The sequence below is a fragment of the Lethenteron reissneri genome, chromosome 34 (assembly GCF_015708825.2).
Source record: "Lethenteron reissneri isolate LAM-NWPU_2019-01 chromosome 34, ASM1570882v1, whole genome shotgun sequence".
Lineage (NCBI taxonomy): Eukaryota > Metazoa > Chordata > Hyperoartia > Petromyzontiformes > Petromyzontidae > Lethenteron > Lethenteron reissneri.
This window is the reverse complement of record NC_083812.1, coordinates 4,265,299-4,284,173: the sequence shown is the minus strand read 5'-3', so window position 1 is coordinate 4,284,173 and position 18,875 is coordinate 4,265,299. Positions and strand designations below refer to the sequence as shown.

At 44.5% G+C, this 18,875-nt stretch overlaps 1 protein-coding gene across 1 annotated transcript in view; it reads right to left on the bottom strand.

Moving 5' to 3' along the window:
- LOC133350563 (anthrax toxin receptor 1-like) overlaps positions 1 to 18,875 on the bottom strand; it is a 68,558-nt gene that overhangs the window by 11,729 nt on the left and 37,954 nt on the right. Inside the window, exons 13-15 of the mRNA XM_061565029.1 lie at positions 9,339 to 9,434; positions 3,629 to 3,679; positions 1,716 to 1,811 (exon numbers count right to left, since the gene is read on the bottom strand). Of these exons, the coding sequence (XP_061421013.1) occupies positions 1,716 to 1,811; positions 3,629 to 3,679; positions 9,339 to 9,434 (243 nt within the window). The remainder of the gene's footprint in view (positions 1 to 1,715; positions 1,812 to 3,628; positions 3,680 to 9,338; positions 9,435 to 18,875) is intronic.

Below are 18,875 nucleotides of genomic sequence, written 5' to 3'. Positions count from 1 at the left end.
CATGTAGTATGATTAGATTAAGCCTCATTGACCCAAATCGACCTTGAAAAATATACTTGGGGGTATCACCTGGAATTTTCTTCTTATCGAGCGATCAAACATCTTCTTAGACCATTCCTTTGTAAGACGAAGTAGCACCGAAAAACTTGTCATCATTTTAAAAAGAAAACCCCCACGGCAACAATATAATCCCTGTGTAAAATGGAAAAATGAACATAATCGGGCTTATGTACCACACGTTTACATCTTCGTGCCTTATGTTAATGTAAACACACATGGCTGACCGCAGTGTTCAAAAGAAGCCACCAGAGTTGGTAAAACAAAGCTTGCAATTGGTCCGATTTTTTCCAGAAGACATTTTGGAATTGTAAACAAAAATTGCAGCGATGTGTCTGCGTTGCATATGCAGCCCCCCCCCCGCAAAGTACGCCTCAATTACTGCACAATTCCTCAGCAGTCTAATTCAAGCACATCGCGTGCTCACACGCACATGAATAATTGATGGGTAAACGGAGCGCATTCTAATGCACACTTGGACAGGCGGGTGGGCAAGAAGCTGAACTACTTAGCAGTGCAAACACAGACCACACGAGCCTGGAATAAAAACAAGCCGAGTGCGAGAAGCGTGTAACAGTTATTCATTCATTTTGGAAACCCGAGTTGAGCGCGGTGCCGCGTGGAGCTGTGATGAGAACTTCGCGTGAGAGAGGCAGCTCCACCATACACTACACTATACACTACACTACTATACACTACACTATACACTACACTACAAAACACTACGCAACAAACACTACTACACTGCACACTCCAATACATGACACTATACACTCCAATACACTACACTACTGCACACTACATTATACACTACACTACAAACACTACTACACTGCACACTCCAATACATGACACTATACACTCCAATACACTACACTACTGTACACTACATTATACACTACACAACCATACAATACACTGCACTATACTAAATTAAAAACACATTTCCTAAGAACTGCTTGTTTGTGTTTAGTTTGTTGTCCTTCCCCCGCACCACCGTTTAGCGCAGTCGGCTACGTGCGGTGCGAAATAAGTTCAACATCCAACACCCAATCATTACAATGGGACAGACTTTGACTTACGAATACAATTTGTTCCTGTGTCCCGTTCGTAAGTCGGAACACAGTAATCTGCTGTATATTTAAATGCCCACACACACACACAAACACTCAGGCCCAGCACGAGGCTGACTCATTCACATCTCGTGGAGGGGGGATCACTCTGCCGAACAAAAATAGTGCCGCGGTTCAATTTGCAAGCGAGATTACCATAATAGTAAAAAGTGGGCCGTTCCTGGCCCTTCCCCCACCCCCCCTCAACCATTATATATACGGAGTGGTATCTCTTGTAATCTCTCATTTACTTGATACAGCTGTCGGGCTGTGACGGTTCCACTGAAGACGGAAGCTTGTGTTGCCTCCGAAACGTCGTGATTTTTTATTTTTATTTTATTTTTATTTTACTTTTATTAATTTTAATTTTTTACCTACGTGACTTTACCGGAAAAACCTAAGAATATGAATCCTTGCAGTCACGAAAGCTTCAAATCTAGAATTGCAAGCGAGAGTTCGCGTTTTAAGCCAATATGAAAAAACCCAGATATTTCATCGAATCTGATTCGTAAGTGCGGCTGTTTGTAAGTCGAGGACTGCCCCTACCTCCATTGGCTTGATGCCACCGATCCCGCCGGCACCATAGTAGGACGCGTCCACCGTTGGCCACTTCTTTTTCGGTGCGATCTCCTCCGGCTCCTCCTGTCGGGTGTCGCACGCGGGGTGGGGAGGGGAAAGGGGCGAGCGAGTGGCACGGAGAGATGAGCGCGTTCGTGGAAGAAGGGACCAGGGAGTGGGGGAATCGAAGTTCAAGACTAAGGAGGCAGCAAGAGCAGAATGAGCGATTGTAATATATTACATTTTATCCACATATATACACACATTTTAGATGTTTGTACTCTAAACACACGTTCTTGTTGGGAAATCAAAGCTTATTTTAACGTTGCACAAACTACAAATTTGGGAAACATTTTCTTGGTTCTTTCGGTAAAGTCACGTAGAAGGGAAATAATAAAATAATAAAAATAAAACATAATAAAATAAAACATAATAAAATTATTATTAATAATTAATAATTATTATTTTATTATGTTTAATTTTTTTATTTTATTATTTCCCTTCTACGTGACTTTACCGAAAGAACCAAGAAGATGAATCCCTGCAGTCACGAAAGCTTTGAATCGAAATTTGGGAAACACTCTGAAGTTATTTGTTTCCCCCGTGGGATTTAGGTCCAAATGACCATCTTGTTAGGTGACCGTCTTCCCTTGTTAGTTCATGTGAGATGTGGCGCGTTCCTGAGACCCCATATGTTACTCAGACAACCTTGGAAGCCAGCAGTGAAATGAAAACAACACGTGATATGTACTGTGCCAGCAGATTTCACAGGTTGAGCCAATAATTCCTAGCACAGCACTTAAAGAGGAATTTACAGGTGTTGGGAGATAATAATCTGTTAAAAACAAGTTGCTAGTGTGTTTGCCAAACCGATAATTATAATCAAACACTGGTCTTTCTCAAGAGCTGACGTTAACAATGCGTGTGACACTCTATAACACATTTTCCTTTGTTCTGGGCAAATTAAGATGTAAAGAGAAGCGAGTTGGTGCGTGCCAATTATCTCGACAGCAAATCAAACACAACTCAAAATATAATTTTGCTTCACAACGATTGAGTTTGATTGATTGATTTCGAGTGTATTTGATTTGTTACACGGGTTAACCCGTTTATCCAGTTTCCCCGGCTAATTTACGCATCAATTATCGCGGGGGGCTTTCCCAAACTCAAGTCATCACGACCGTTTACCAATTTACTCTTTCCGCATTCAAATACAAATGACATCGCTCCACGCTGCACGTGTCCGATGATTGAGTGCAGCTGTGTGGAACACGTGACACGTCTAAACGCACGCACGCACACCGAGATCTCAATCACGATTTGAATCGGCGCTCTCTCTCTCTCTCTCTTCACGCGTGCAGCTTTGATTGCTTAGCTGCGTCACGCGGGTCAGGTTTAACAATCATCGGGCACGGGCAGCGCGCGCGAAACGTCTTAATTGGAATGGGCAGTAAATTGGTAAACGCGGAAAATTGGGAGTGGGATGTCGCGATGAAAAAAAAAATGTATATTTTTTTGCGCTCACGGCACGCGCATCTAATCACCCGTGAAAGAATCAATATTGTTCAAACCACGCGTGTTGTGTGTGACAGGCGACAGGTTGACGTGACCACTTGAAGCCCACCCACCACAGGTGCAACCGTCCACTGATATGTCAAACAAAACAAATGTAAACCGATGATTGAATCTCATCGTCACCCTGAATTGGATCATTTTAATTGCGAGTGTGTACGCGCTCCTTTTCTAAACCGCGCAACCCACCCCAATTACAAAAAGCTGCGTTGTCCGCCAAGTGCGATGCGCGCATAGAAGTGGGTGCTGTCGATCAATTGAAACTAATATAAGAATACTGACCCGCGTGTGTGAAGTCGTGTGTTGAATGTCAATTTTAGGATCTTTACCTCTTTCACTGGCGGAGGTGGTGGCGGCGGAGGTGGAATCGGCTTCACAACCTGTAGCAACAAGAACGGACATTGTACTGCTTCCCAGAATTCCTCGCCATATTGTCATTATGGAAGTTAAAAGTCGGGTTAAAAGCAATATAAAATAATTCCTGAATGTAACTCTTTTGTTGAGTGGTGCGTATGTTGCATGTATGTGTATGCATGTGGAATTTCTTTCGCACCCCCCCCTCACTCGCACATCGTACGCTGACTCACACATCATACGCTGACTCACACATCATACGCTGACTCACTCACACCTCATACACTGGGAGTGTCATGCTCCAGCTATGGCTGCAAGTTTGGTCGTACGTGTTATGTATATCGTTTATTGTTAAATTTTGAATCACAGTTCCTGTGATTACTGTTGTTACATTGTTTTTGCAGCTTTATTTTGGTGATTCGAAAACACATGGTTCATCTAAATTGTCTTATGGTTGTTATTGTTGACTTGCACCACATTGGGATTTTTGCACACAGCGTTTGAATACGTTTTTTTAAAATATTTGCTGGTTTATTCCAGGATGTTTCTGTTACGCGTCGTCGCTTTAAGATGTTCTGTGTTCATATTTTGTTTGTTGCGGTTGCGCTTGACTTAAGAGCCGCATGGCTCACAGGGCTATACCCAATAAATGAAACTTGAAATGTAAGCCAATCATGCTAATCGGAGGTGCATCGTTGAAAACTCAACACGTGCGTCAATAATTCTGAGAAGGGAAACCACCCCCCCCCACCCCCATGATAGGTAACGTTTCGGCAACGGTCCTACTTCACAGCAAAGATATCCTGTGTGGAGATTCAATGGGAAGATGATTAAAGTGGCATTGGTTGAATTCAAGAAAATATTAAGAAATGTCTCAAAGGCCTTGTTGAGGCTTTTTGTGGTTTGTCCACGTATTCAAAGATTTTTTTGTTGCGTAAATGAAATTGCATATTTATAAATAAAGCAATGTGGATTGTGGTTATAAAACACATGTTTGTTTAGTAATTCATTTGCTTTTAAATTTCGATTTAAAGCTTTCGTGACTGCAGGGATTCATATTCTTGGTTCTTTCGGTAAAGTCACGTAGAAGGGAAATAATAAAATAATAAAAATAAAACATAATATTACGTAAGTTTTATTTTTATTATTTTATTATTTCCCTTCTACGTGCCTTTACCGAAAGAACCAAGAAGATTAATTCATTTGCTGATTATTATTTAGAAAAATAACTGTGGAGCTCTAAAATTTTTTTTTACCAATGTAAAGTGTGGCAGTACGTGGTTATGTAAAACGGTGTGTATCATCATCCATGATCTATTCACTGCTGGATGAAGGCCTTGCTAAGCTGTCGCCATCGCTACGGATCTTTTGATGTAAGAATCCATCTTGCACCAGCACGCGAGCCGTATAAAATAATTATCATCATAAGGGATAACTTTTTTTTAACTATCGTAATATGTGTTTTTATTGTGGACTTGTAAAAATGTAAATGTACGTAAAATCAACACGTCCGGTGTGTCGTTATGTAAAACGGTGTTATATAAAGTTTTTCCATTTTTAGTTTCATAAGCTCCATATGAAATGGCGTCGTGTGCACCGATGTCTATCGAAGGCAGCCGTGGTTTACCGCAAACGGTCAGCAGACATGACTCAAGTGCCCAACGACTACACTTGTCCACGACCTTGACTGCTGGCATAACAAGCCTCTTTACCACCGCCTCGCAGGAAACACTTTAGAGCTATAGTTACCAGCACGCTGTTAAGTGTGGCAAAATTAATCAACTAAAACTAAACTATAAACATAATTTATTTTCAGAATTTATTTTACCAGATGAGGCCCACTGAGCTATGCATCTCTTTTTCAGAAGCGACCTGGTCACAAATGACGGCTCAATGAAGTGGCTTATCACGTGGCAATTTATAGCAGTCAAATACTCCGAAACGCGTGTTTTATTAATTGTGGCGGGAAAAACCCGAGGACCCGGAGAAAAATCCACGCAGCCACGGGGAGAACATGCAAACTCCAAATATACAAGTGTCAGGGTCGGGATCAAACCCACGACCTCCTGTATACCAGGCGAGGTAGTTAACATCTTGCCACCGTGGCGAGATGGTGGCATCGTCACGGAGCATTGTTGCCTTTGTTGGAGGGATTTGGTGCCTGCTGTGGAAAGTTCGCCGCGCTGGGCATAATCGGCAAATGAACGTGTGTGTTTTATTTAAAGTGGCGATTTGGAGTGAGTGCACTCTCCCCAGTCGGGCACTCGTGAGCCGTTCAGGGTTCAAGAGCATCGGCTAACTTGAGCTGACGTGCTTAGGCTAAAATGCAGCCTTGCCAAATGCCCAATGCATTCTCTCCGCTGATTTGCATTGGGATCGCAACCCCCCCTAGATCTTTGAGGCGCAGTGACGTGGATGGCGTTAATAAATGTTGGACTTCAGATGTACAAAGCAAATCTACACAGTCTATGTAATGTGAGCAATTGCTGTTGAATTTTTTTATCTGCATGTATAATTAATCATTGTGTGTTGCTTCAAATATTTCCAGTTGACAAAAAAAATGTAATCTCGTTTTTTTGCATGTATTTTTCAGGAACTGAATGACAAATATTTTCCACACGGACCTGGTTATCGGCAGTAAAAAAAAAATTCGCAAAACCATATTCAATATTTTTAGAAATAAAATGTAAATAATGCATCATTATGTTTCATACACGTCTCTATTGGTTGTTCTTTCAGCAAAGGCACATTGACCAGCGTGGTGAAGTATGGTCAAACAACATGACCGATATGGCACGGGGGTGGGGGAGGATTTTAATTAATTATTATCATTAATAATTATTTAATGTGTGTGTGTGAATGCATATATTTGATTACACCCATCAAAATTGACTGGGAAAAACATCTGCCCTGGTGTAACAATGAGGGTTGAATTCCCCTCGGTAATTACGGGGATATAGATTGCAGTATAGTGCATGACCACGATCACGGTGTACACAATATTGCAGTTATAGCTATGATGACAGTATTTCCTATTGAATACAATTCATGCACCTTCACGTGTATTAACCATTGAAATGTGTGAACTGTCAAAATGATGATTTTAGATGTATTTCTTATATTAGTAAAGCTGTGTGCTGCTAAGTATAGATGAGTACGATATTTGACGTGTACATAAATTATGCACCGTATGTATATAATGCGCAATGCCCATTTTTCTAAAATAAACCACTGACTCTTTATGAACCCGCAAGATCGTATAATTCCACTACAGTAAGCGCAAGCCAGAAATCTGGCAAAGATTCAACGGAAATCTGGCATGGAAAGCACTCCTTTTAAAAATGGGTCAGTCTGCACAAATATAGGAGAGTACACAATTTGCAATCTCATCAAGAGTCGTGACCATTTTTGTGGTAGCTATTCGTGAATATAAGGGCACCACTAATTACAAAAACAACAAAAAAATCTAACATTTTATAATTGCTCTACTCCTCCTGGTTTTTTATTCTTCCATTTTTCATTTTGCTCCGCACGTTGTACAATCTTGCTGTCCTGCAGCAGCTTGAGCCGGCCGATGATGCATTTGCCGAGAGACTCGGTGGCTTTTTCTTTAAGATGGTTTGTTTAATCGCAAGCTAACTGGGGCTAATGGAGGTGGCAGACTGGGAGGTATCTTGCAGTGAAATGTATCACTTCTCCACCAGCTGTTCAACCCATCTGTTCCCCACCGCAAAACGGATGCGCTCCGGTCAACGCTAATGCATTCCACGCTGGCAACGCCTTCGTTCATGGGCACACCTCGCCGGCTTGGTCGTTGCCAGCTTCCTGGCCGGGTCTTCACGCGAGAATCGCGCATTATCGATGCCTCGCTAAACTCCCCCGTTTTCTTTTTTTAAAATCCTTTATATTAAGTACACTCGCTTGCTTGCTTGCGCGCTTACGACCGTGCAAATCTTTCGGTCGTTTTTTAACCCACTTCCCGTGATCCAATCGAGCTGACATTTTGCACACAGACTCGTTGTGCGTGACAAGTAATTTTCGTGAAAAATTTTTCCAAAATGTTACACTGTTTAGGAGAAAATAAATAAATATTTAATTACCAATTGCTTAATGCTGGCAGACAATCATCTGACCCATAGGTGGCAGCCATCTCAAGCCAGAGGACGAGAGGACTCTAGCCGCCACGCATATAAAGGATTTAGAGTGAAAAACTTTGTTTTTACGGGTTAATTTTTTTTGTCTGAGCGATCGGTTGTGTTGCACGTGCGTAATTATTGACTTACGCTAGCACTAGTTTCCAGCGAGCCTGCCCTCCTCCCCCTGCTCCCCACCATTGCATTCGACGACGGTTTGCTGAGAGGTTGAGAGGTGCCGATATGTGTCCTCTCTCTGTGTGCCGTTGTGATGTCTGTCTGCTTGTATGTCTGTCTATAGTTTTCTGGTTAGATTTTTGTTGCTATTTCTTTTATGCCTGATGATGATTGCTGGTGTTGCAATCGAAACGTCGTAATATGCTATTATTTTAATTTATTATTTTATCTTTAGACGTGACTTAACCGAAAGAAACAAAGAATAATTCCTGCAGTCACGAAAGCTCCAAAATTAAGGTTGAGAGGTGCAGTGCTTGGGGCTCAATGCGAGAAGGAGGAGGATATACGCACCACGTGGGAGCTACTTTTTTGCCGCAAAAAATGTGCACAATGACCGAAGTTATTTTAGAATTCATAATTTAGGGTAGTTTCTCAACTCAAGCTCTTGCCACCCACCCCACCACCACGGTGGGGTCTACGTAGTTTAAATATGGTACGATAATAATGGAGTGTTTATACCAAATCCATAGCAGGCGTCGTAAGTGCTACATCTCCAAAATTGGTCCTTTCATGAAGCTAAGATATTGTTTTCAGGAATACACCAGAAAACTGATTTTCAACGTGTCAAACTTAACCATAGCATGTTTAAGCTTGCAACCATTGTGTTCTCGCATTGTGCTTTGTTACACACCGACCTTTGAAAAAGAATCTTGTAAAACGTTTTACTAGTGCAGCCATTTCTATTTGGCAGCAATCGTCGGGCAGTAAACGGGTGAATTATCACATTACAAGCCAAGCCCGTGCAGGAACACACGGAGGGTGTTGGGCAATAGGGCAGAAAATATTTCTGGTAACTGTTCTGCCAGTGAGACTTAAATTATTGGCATCCAAGTGTTTACCATAACCTTACTGACATTCATCTCAGACTATTATTTTTATCATTATTATTTTTAATACATTTTCAAACGCATTTCTCTGGACTGCCGCCTACATTTTTTTTTTATAACGGGTGCTGTGTAATAATGGATGCTGACAAGACACCCGCGGTCATGACGGACGACAAAGCGACAGCCAAAAATGAGGGCAGACGCCCGAGACTGAATCGGTCGCAGAGAGACGCAGCGACGAAATCACTGGCCCTGCAGAAGCCGGACGCATAACTGTGAGGGATTGCCACGACTTGGGGAGGGGGGGGGGTGCAGCCTTCATCCAGCAGTAGATATAGAGCACGGCTCATGATCTGCCGACCAGTTTTGCTCGGTGTTAAAGGCTGCTTGATATTGCACCGCGCGATCGCTTTTACTTGACCAAGGTGACGGCTTGAAGAAGGGGGGGATTGTGGACATGGGGGGGTGGGGGGGGTGCTGCTACTCACAATGGTGCAGCAGAGAGGGAGGAACCACCAGAGCAGGACGAGTGCCACCAGCAGCAGGATGACGAGGATGGCGATGAGAGCGATGATCCCGTTCGACTGTAACGAGACGCGTCGCGCGCGCGCGTCAAAGAACGTCAACTGCAGCCACGCGGTTCGTACGGCGATGACGCCGGGCTCGATGGTGCACACACATCCCGTCTTTGTTCGTGGCGGCAAAATGTAGTTGTTTTCATTCGTTGGTATTTTTTGTTTTTCCTCGCGTCTGTAGGGGTCTGTTCACCGAAGCTCAAGGTTTGCATTGGCTTGAGGTGAAATCGTTCTTCGAAGCGATGTTACACCCGTAAGGTAACGGATCCGTTCATGCCGTCGTTTATTGCTTCAGCGATTCGCTGGAAGTCGCATCGTTGAACATTTAAAAGAAGTGTGCGTTCGCAGAGCCACGTACAGTTTTGATACATTTACCGAAAAATCTATGTTAAATAATTCAGTCGATTAAACGGACAAGCAGCTTTTCTAATATGCGTAAATCGTCATCGTTAAAGGCATACGATTCACAGAAATTTCACAATTTGACGTTTTCGTTGGAGACACGCATTGTGCTTCAGCCTGTAAACATCTGCACGAAACAGCTACAGATTTTAAGTATCGTTTCCCTCCCAGTGAGAATCTGTTTTCTGCAGCAATGTTTTTCTCGCACTAAATTCCCAGAGTGGCTTTGCCTAAACAATGACTATTCAAAGAAACTCATGAAAACATTTGCCATATTGTTTCCCATTCTTATTTAGATTTCGTCTAAAAGTAACCGCACGCCAACAAAACAACAATTTCAGTGCTTGCGTAACTTAACAAATATCCTGTTTACGAAAAAATCACGTCAATTAGTTGGTCCGCACAAGTCACAAAGTAGAAAATAGACCGCTGAACATTCTAATCAAATTTCGATTTAAAGCTTTCGTGACTGCAGGGATTAATCTTCTTGGTTTTTTCGGTAAAGTCACGTAGAAGGGAAGTAATAAAAGAATAAAAATAAAACATAATAAAATAATTCTCACGACGTTTCGGCTACAACGCAAGCAGCCGTCTTCAGCTCATATATAAGCTCCTAGCTTGGCAGTGTCTCATTCTTCACATGAAGACGGCTGCTTGCGTTGTAGCCGAAACGTCGTGAGACTTATTTTATTATGTTTTATTTTTATTATTTTATTACTTCCCTTCTACGTGACTTTACCGAAAAAACCAAGAACATTCTACTCAATTTCAGGCAGCGAGTAGAGGACGCTATGATCTCTTGGCTCACCTTCTTACCCGGGCGGCGCGCTCGTGATGCGACGACGACGATGATGACGACTCCCCGCGCATGAACGCGCTCGCGAGTGAATGAACGCGGCGCAAGAAAAACAAACCAGGGCGGGGGGCAGAGGAGGGGGGCACATCACCCCCGATACCTTCCAGCGGTGCCATGACCCTTGCGTTCACTGGCCTCAGCCACTCGTCTCCCCCCTCCCTCCCTCCCTGCCTCGCTCCTCCAAACACCGCACCAGCCCCACCTTCCCCTCCTCCCTCCCCAACTACCCACTTCCAATTGTACCGCTTCTGCTGCTTCTCAACCTCACAATTCCCCGCTACTCACCTGCCTCCCCCACCATCACTCGAGTGCCACCTTCTCGGGCACCGCGACCAGCGAATTCCTCTCGGGGGTGGGGGGGGGTCACAACCACGTCTCACCCGTCGATCGGTCACGTGTGCGCGCGCGTCGTGCGCACGTGCGCGCGCGTCGTGCACACGTGCGCACGTGCGCGCGCGTCGTGCACACGTGCACGCGCGCCACGGCCCAGGGAGCTCGTCAATCTGGTTGTAGCGAGTGAATCGCGGCAGACACGAGAGGGGTAGAGGGGTAGAGGGGGGTGGCGTTGCAGCCTGAGACGTGATTGTAACCCAAGCGGCAACGCCTTACTCAGGCAAGCGCAGGCGGTCGCAACGTTTGCGAGGTTTGTTTGCGTTTAGAACAAAAAAAAGATCAAATTGGGCACCGCCCGCACCATCGTCTTCCGTACCACCACCCCTGCCCACCCTCCCAACAACCCTTTACCACTTCCCTGTGCACCCCCCCCCAACGCTGCTGTGTGTTGTTAATGCCCTCGGGATATCGTTCCATAGAGCGCCCAACTGTAAACCGTGCAGTAGGTTCATCTTGTTACATGACATCATGTCACATTCTCCCTCATGTCATTAACTTGTTTGTATGTTGTTTTTTTTTACTTGCTTTGTCCGTACTCTCGAGTTATTACACGAATGTGTCTCTCGATAATTAACCCAAAAGAGCGTTTTAAACTTGAAGCATTTACTGTATTTCTCTTGAAGGCACAGACGTGCAGCTTTGAAACAGAATGGCCTGCAACTGTGTTGAGTGGAATAACAACACCCTAAACGATGACAGGCCCAACACCCATTAACAAACACGCAACTCGTTTAAATTAATGTCGTTTTTACATCAGCACCTTATATTAGCGTACCGTTGTTAATCTATGTCAGTAACATTAAGCAATTGAGCCAAAATTCATAATTAGAACATATAGTGCATTTTTTAAAATAAATGGCAGAGTCGTAACGATTAAGTGCATATGGATGGAATCCATCGTAAATATATTTCATTGGTCCTATGAATAAAACCAGAAATACGTCGTTTTGGTGATTATGAATCTCACGTGATGATAATGCCGTTGGAAGCATTGATAGTGAGGCACAGGCAACCGCTCAAAATGAATTTCCGATTTGACACACGCGTACGAATAAGCGCTTAAATATCCTCTCTGCTCCTTCATGAACATTTGTATAATTGGCCGCACATATGTTTGTGCGAATGAGCGCGAGCCTCCTCACGGTACATTAAAGAAATATATAAAGACAACCTCCCACCCCCCCCCCCCCAAATAAATAAAGAAACAAAAATAAAAATTGTTGATGGGCGTTAACATCGCGCAAGCGACGTGTGGGATGCACCCATCAGGTGACGTTACGCGTGGCCTTTTCGCGGTGAGCTGAGCGGTTCTGACTTGGATGCCGGGCTTGTGCGGGCGAGACGTCGTCTCTTCACAACGTCAGGGACACGGGGAGCGCGCGATCCGCCACTCGTCGGCCAGCGGAGTTGCGTTGCGGGGCCCAGGGTCCGGGCGGTGGAGTTGGGGGTGGTGTTTGGTGGAAATGTCCTCCTCGGCTCGAGAAATAAAAAAATTAACCCGTAAAAACTAAGTTTTTCACTATAAATCCTTTATATGCGTGGCATCGGTTTTATTTTATTATTCATTTCTGTTTTTCTCGAGTAAGAGTTTCATTTTTATCACATTGGTATTTTAAATTAAATATAAAAAACTTTTTCCTAAAAAGTGAAAAATTTTGGAATTTTTTTCACGAAAATAATTGTCTCGCACAACGAGTCTGTGTGCAAAATGTCAGCTCGATTGGATCACGGGAAGTGGGTTAAAAAACGACCGAAATATTTGCACGGTCGTAAGCGTGCAAGCAAGCAAGCAAGTGAACTTAATATAAAGGATTTAATAATAAAAATCGCTTTGTGGAACCGGTCGCGGTGGAGGCGCCGTTTGCCGAGTCTAGAGCGCTGTCGAACGGCGCACAATCGACCGTCCCACCACCCACCCCGTCATGTTATTTATTCCTCGTGAGAATGCCGCGTTCGCCAACATCATCGTGCGTTGCGGCGGCGCTTAATGGACCCGCGTTACGGTATTTGCGGTTTTTTTAAACGTTGAATGGGGGACCCATGTCTCGTACGGATTGCCTTTGCCAGTAAGGTTTCTTGTCGCGCGTTTGCGAGGGACGTGATGATTGACATCATTCTTGCAAACGAGATTTGCATCTAGAGGAATTGTGCAGGTGAAACATTTATATATATATTTTTTCATAACAAAGGAAATAAATTAAACGTCTGGTATTCCGGCAGCATTTGTTTAACAAGCCAGACTACTGATGAGACCGAGAAGGTAAAAACCGGCTTAAACAAATGCCACTTGGTAATGTGTCACAAGTCAAGTAGGCTGATGTACTATGTTTATATTTGTTCAATAAAAAATGGAGTGGAGCATTGGTGCAATCTTTTCTGTCAGGCGAGGCTTTTCATCAATTCTAGACAGCGTTGGCTTTGGTGTAATGTTCTGCATTTGAGGGACTCTGAGCTCTGACTGTGCACCTCCGAATTCTAAAAATATCCGTGTTACAAATTTAGTGTATTCTTACTACGACCAGCTGACTATGCTGTGGAGCTGGCGACCTGCTATGAATTTGCTTGCCATCCGGGATTAAGATCAGTGGTGAGTGAAATCTGCCAAACCAGTCTTGTAGCCCACACACCACCGATTAGCACGGTTGGCTACGTATGGTGTGAAAGAAGTTCAATATACATACATTTAAAGATTCATTAGACTGCTGGGGCAAGTGCTGTTAGTTTGACTTACATCACACTGGGATTTTTGCACACAGCGTTGTAATACGGTGGGGGTTTTTTATTCTGGAAGAGTTGCTGGTTTATCCAGGATGTTTCTGTTGCGCGTCGTCGCTTTAAGATGTTCTCTGTTCATATTGTGTTTGTTGCGGTTGCACCCGACTCAAGAGCCGCATGGCTCACAGGGCTATACCTAATAAATGAAACTTGAAATAAATGAAACCTATGAAAGTCGGCAACGCACAGGAGGGGGTGGGTGGCCAGCACCACGCCTGGCCGCCTTTGTCTCCCTAGAGGTGATGTTTACATACCTCACCAGGTACTCATGTGAAGCCGAGTCGACCTAGGGGTGGCCCAGGATCAGTTCAGATAATCGTCACTGGTGCTGGGCATGAGGGGGAATCGAATCCGGGTCGCCGGGTTCGTAGCGCAATGCGCTAACCGCTGCGACACCGCTCCCCATTCCATACACACCCTCCCCCCCTCACCCACCGCTCCCTTATCCTCCCCAGTGTGGCAGATTAGGGACAAAGAACTCCCACGACCGACTGACACAGCTCGGGGAATCCCTCCGCACGGCGGTTTATTGGTAAAGGGCTGTACGTTATTTCTTTGTTGTCGATTATACGTAAACGTGATTGCAAACAGCTGCGCCGTGAAACAGTCTCCGAATGAACAAGTTTCTTTCTTTTTTTTGCGTGAAAATCTCTTGGAATGTGCACTATTTCTATTTTTACACAATTTTTTGTTGGGACCCATAATCTTCTTGGTTCTTTCGGTAAAGTCACGTAGAAGGGAAATAATAAAATAATACAAATAAAAAAAATAAAATCATTCTCACGACGTTTCGGCCACAACGCAAGCAGCCGTCCTCAGGTGAAGAACAGGTCTGTCGGAAAGACAGCGTCTGAAATTATTTTATTATGTTTAATTTTTATTATTTTATTATTTCCCTTCTACGTGACTTTACCGAAAGAACCAAGAAGACGAATCCCTGCAGTCACGAAAGCTTTAAATCTAAATGGGACCCATTATGTTGGCCCTCGTATATCACATCCGTCACGTGGACTAGTCGACAACTTCTGGATCTAACCACATATGGATTTTTTTTGTTACTTCATCTGCATTTTGATACATCATTCATGTATTAATTTCAGTTTATTGAAAATGTCACTGTTGAATTATGAATACGTCCAATTATTTAGCGTGGAAACTGTGATCTTTGGAGAAGGAGCATTTTACAAAGGTTAAGAATGCTTTCAGAAGCCCCACAATGGAATTTGACAGTCATCTGGGGATCTATGGAGTGTCTCTGTGTGTGTGTAAGTAGTGGAGCAGTGCTGCACTGACCTTGCACACTGTTCTATGAAGCCGGTAACGCAAGCCCATTCCCGGTCATGGCTAACATCAGTGGTGATTCGTTGAACTTATCCTGGGTCTCTGCTAGGCTCGACTCAGCCGTAAAATAAGTGGATGTATGTTCTTTCGCACCGTACGTAGCCAACTGCGCTCATCGGAGGCGCGGGGGAAGGACAACAAACTAAACGCAATAATCAGTTCTAAAGAAATGAATTTTCAATCTAGATTTAAGAGCGTGCATAGCTCCAGTCGTTTTCTAATATCGGGAGGAAGAGGCGTTCCAGACGGCCGCAGAAGCGCATCCGAAAGCACGCGATGCGGTGACTGCCGCCTTTGTTCCATGGCCAGCAGCCAAAATCTGCCGCTGCTGCGAACACTCTTTAACTTGGGCGTTCACAAAATCGAGGAAGAGAGCCCGGAAACTGTGAACAGTCCCAGTCGAGCTGACCAAGGTGGCATCGCCGCGAGCGAGAGAGCGACCAGAGTGACAACCGCACTCCTTCCGCTGCGGCGATGGCGGCAACTCCTCTGGGTGTCTCCACGCCGGGCGCCGTGCTCTCCATCCGGCGCGCGGGGAATAGCCAAGCGTGGCTCCGTAATGAGCCGCCGTTATCCGTCGGCGGCCGAGCGCGGACAAAACTTTTTTTCCCGGGAAGGGAAATGTCGCTTTGGTTTGGGGATTTGAAGTTCAGGCATCCCTCCGATACCCCCCCACCACCCCCCCTCCCTCCACACGTCCCAGAGGATGAGCTTCGAACCTTCGACCACCCTGGCTGTGACCCCAATGAGCCCTTCGACCCACCCTGGCCGTGACCCCAATGAGCCCTTCGACCCACCCTGGCCGTGACCCCAATGAGCCCTTCGACCCACCCTGGCCGTGACCCCAATGAGCCCTTCGACCCACCATGGCCGTGACCCCAATGAGCCCTTCGACCCACCTTGGCCGTGACCCCAATGAGCCCTTCGACCCACCCTGGCCGTGACCCCAATGAGCCCTTCGACCCACCATGGCCGTGACCCCAATGAGCCCTTCGACCCACCCTGGCCGTGACCCCAATGAGCCCTTCGAGGCATGATGAGCGTTCGAGTTGCACATCGCGCGCACATTCGCGTGCCCGATCAAGATGCTATTATTTAGGGAGCGCTGTGTAATATTGAAAAGCGCTTACCGTTGCTTGTGGTTGTTTTTTTTGGCTGGCACCATCAATGGAAAGGCAGGGAGATTAAATCAAGCGAGTTAACATTTTAGCGTAATGTGTGGCTCTAATCTAATCAAGCTCATTATGAGTTCTAACTAAGAGGTTGCTACGTTGTAAATAAATTAAAGTGAATGGGCGTTATATTACCCCTGTTATGCTCGCGTAATATTTAGCACACGCGTTAAATAACTAACACCAGCAAATGCCTAGCGATGATTTTCATAAACATATTAATTATAACATAAATGAGCCGTTGCATATGATTAGAAAATCTTGGCAAGATAATTTTAATAAGTGACGACATGACCAAGTGAATAAATATTTGCAAGTAACAACTTATTCGTTCGCGTAACATGCATCCGTGTACTTTAGCAAACTTTATTGGAATTCATGGCTAAATAAAAAAAAATAACAACACCGAAGTTATTTATATACTTCGTTATTTCCGGGCACACGTTTATTGCTGCCTCCTCTGCCCTGCGAGCACGCGAACCCCGAGCTCGATTTTCGATACCGACTGCTGAGCGAGAGGCAATCTAAATAGAGAGACAATTACCGCACGGGCCTTGTGGTAAGTGACGTGCGGTCATCGCAATAATACCGACAATTAACCTCTCATTGTGTCAATGTATTCATTGCGCAAGGTTTACGGTGGAACGCGCTGTGGCTCCCGGGCCAACATTCCATACGCCGCGCGCGCCACGTCGCGTGCACGCGCGCGCGCCCCCCCCTCCAACCCACACGCACGCGCGCGCGTGCACGCGCACGGACGTGTGCGTAAACAAAAATCTCACATCAGCGCCATAATGAAATAATTAGCTGATTAGGCTGCAAACAGCGTCGTAATTAAGGCCTCGTTAACCACAGCATTTTAACGAGGTGCAATTTCCAGCGAAGCTGCTCATTAAAATAAATTAGTGTACCGAGGCGGGTCGCTTTCCCGCCGCATAATAAGAGCATATTATTTCACAGCGTGTTAAAATTATTTCAGAGCCGCGTGCACCGTTTGCTAACTGGGGGCTCTTAATGACTGATGCGACTGCAAATGCTATGTCGCTGTCTGGTTCATCCTCGCTTGCACACGCACTTGCATTTAGGCGATAATTTACCGTGTAACGTCTCCAAGCGAATCCTCCGTTCGCCAGCGCAAAACTCTTATAGCGTCCAATGAGTGCATCGGCATCGTTGCGATTGCAATGCGCACCGCATGAGTAACATAGTTGATTTTCAGAGGCTAAAACTACAGACCGCTGGAACACAAGCTAACAAGTTTAATGCCGCACTGTGTGGCTGGCCAAAAAATGTAAGAAGTGAAAACATTAAAATGTGTCCAATGCAACTATCTATTGACCAGTGTTTGTGCGGCAAAAAAGTTTTCCTCCATTGCATCGTGTAAAAAAATCCAATTATTTTACATTAAGTTGTTGGTAAATTAAATATTAAACAGTACATTCTTTGCTTCAGATTTGAACACTGCTGATGAGCTCACATAATCACATTGCATAATAAATAGATGGCCCTGACAAGCAAACCAGAGCTCTGCCAATGTTCACATTAATTGAGATTTTCCCCAAATAATTAGCCGCATGATGTGCAAACATCTTAATAACTCCCTTAACCGCCAGACTCCAAGCATCACGAAGGCGATTGAATGTAATGCGTTTAGTGGAAATTAATAGTCCCCACGAATTTCACTTGGAACGTAGGAGAAAGAAACGTTTTTTTAAAGGAGGGGGAACTTTTTTTTCGGGTATTTTTACAACAAAAAAATCCAGACATTTACTTTTGTCCAAGTGCTGCAGACAAATGGGAGATTCAGACGGAGGGCACGCTGGGCGCTCGTGGCAGCGTGGAGGTTAAGTGCACCTTGTGAGAGAAAAGTCACGGCAATTTCGTGTAAATCCCTCGCCTGCCTCGGCCGTGGCAGCGCTAATCTGGCTTCGCGCAGTGGCAGAGCGCGGCGCTTACAGGAAAAGCGCGAAGGCTAATTTGCCCCGATTTGTTACGCCGCAAAAAGCACAAAACAACAGAGCTCGTTGGAGCTCCGCGAGCCTATTAACTTTGCAAATGCTCCCAATCAACGTGCGCGGTCGTTAGGCCAAATAAAATCGCGGTTTGGTCCTGGTCAAAGTATTCTCTCTGCTCCTGTGAGTCTCTCGTGGTGCGCCGATTGTTAAATTAATATCGTGAAATAAAACACCGTATTTTCATTGTAAAATTAGGATGCATTAATTTTATCGCGAGCATAAAAGCGATAAATCTGGAGAAAATTATATTTAAACATGGTCATTATGTGTTCAATTTAGTTTAAATCCTTTGGTACGAAAATAAATTGAATTTTCAATGAGTTCATTATAATAGTGTTGAATAATTAATTCGATTGGAACGCTCTTCCAAGGCTCTGTTGTAGTAGGAAAACAAATTAAGACAATGTTCTTCTAAAGCTAAAACTGCACATGCATAATCACTTGTTTAAACAAGCAGCGCACAAGAACTGGCCCGCGTGAGTTGTATTACAATTGA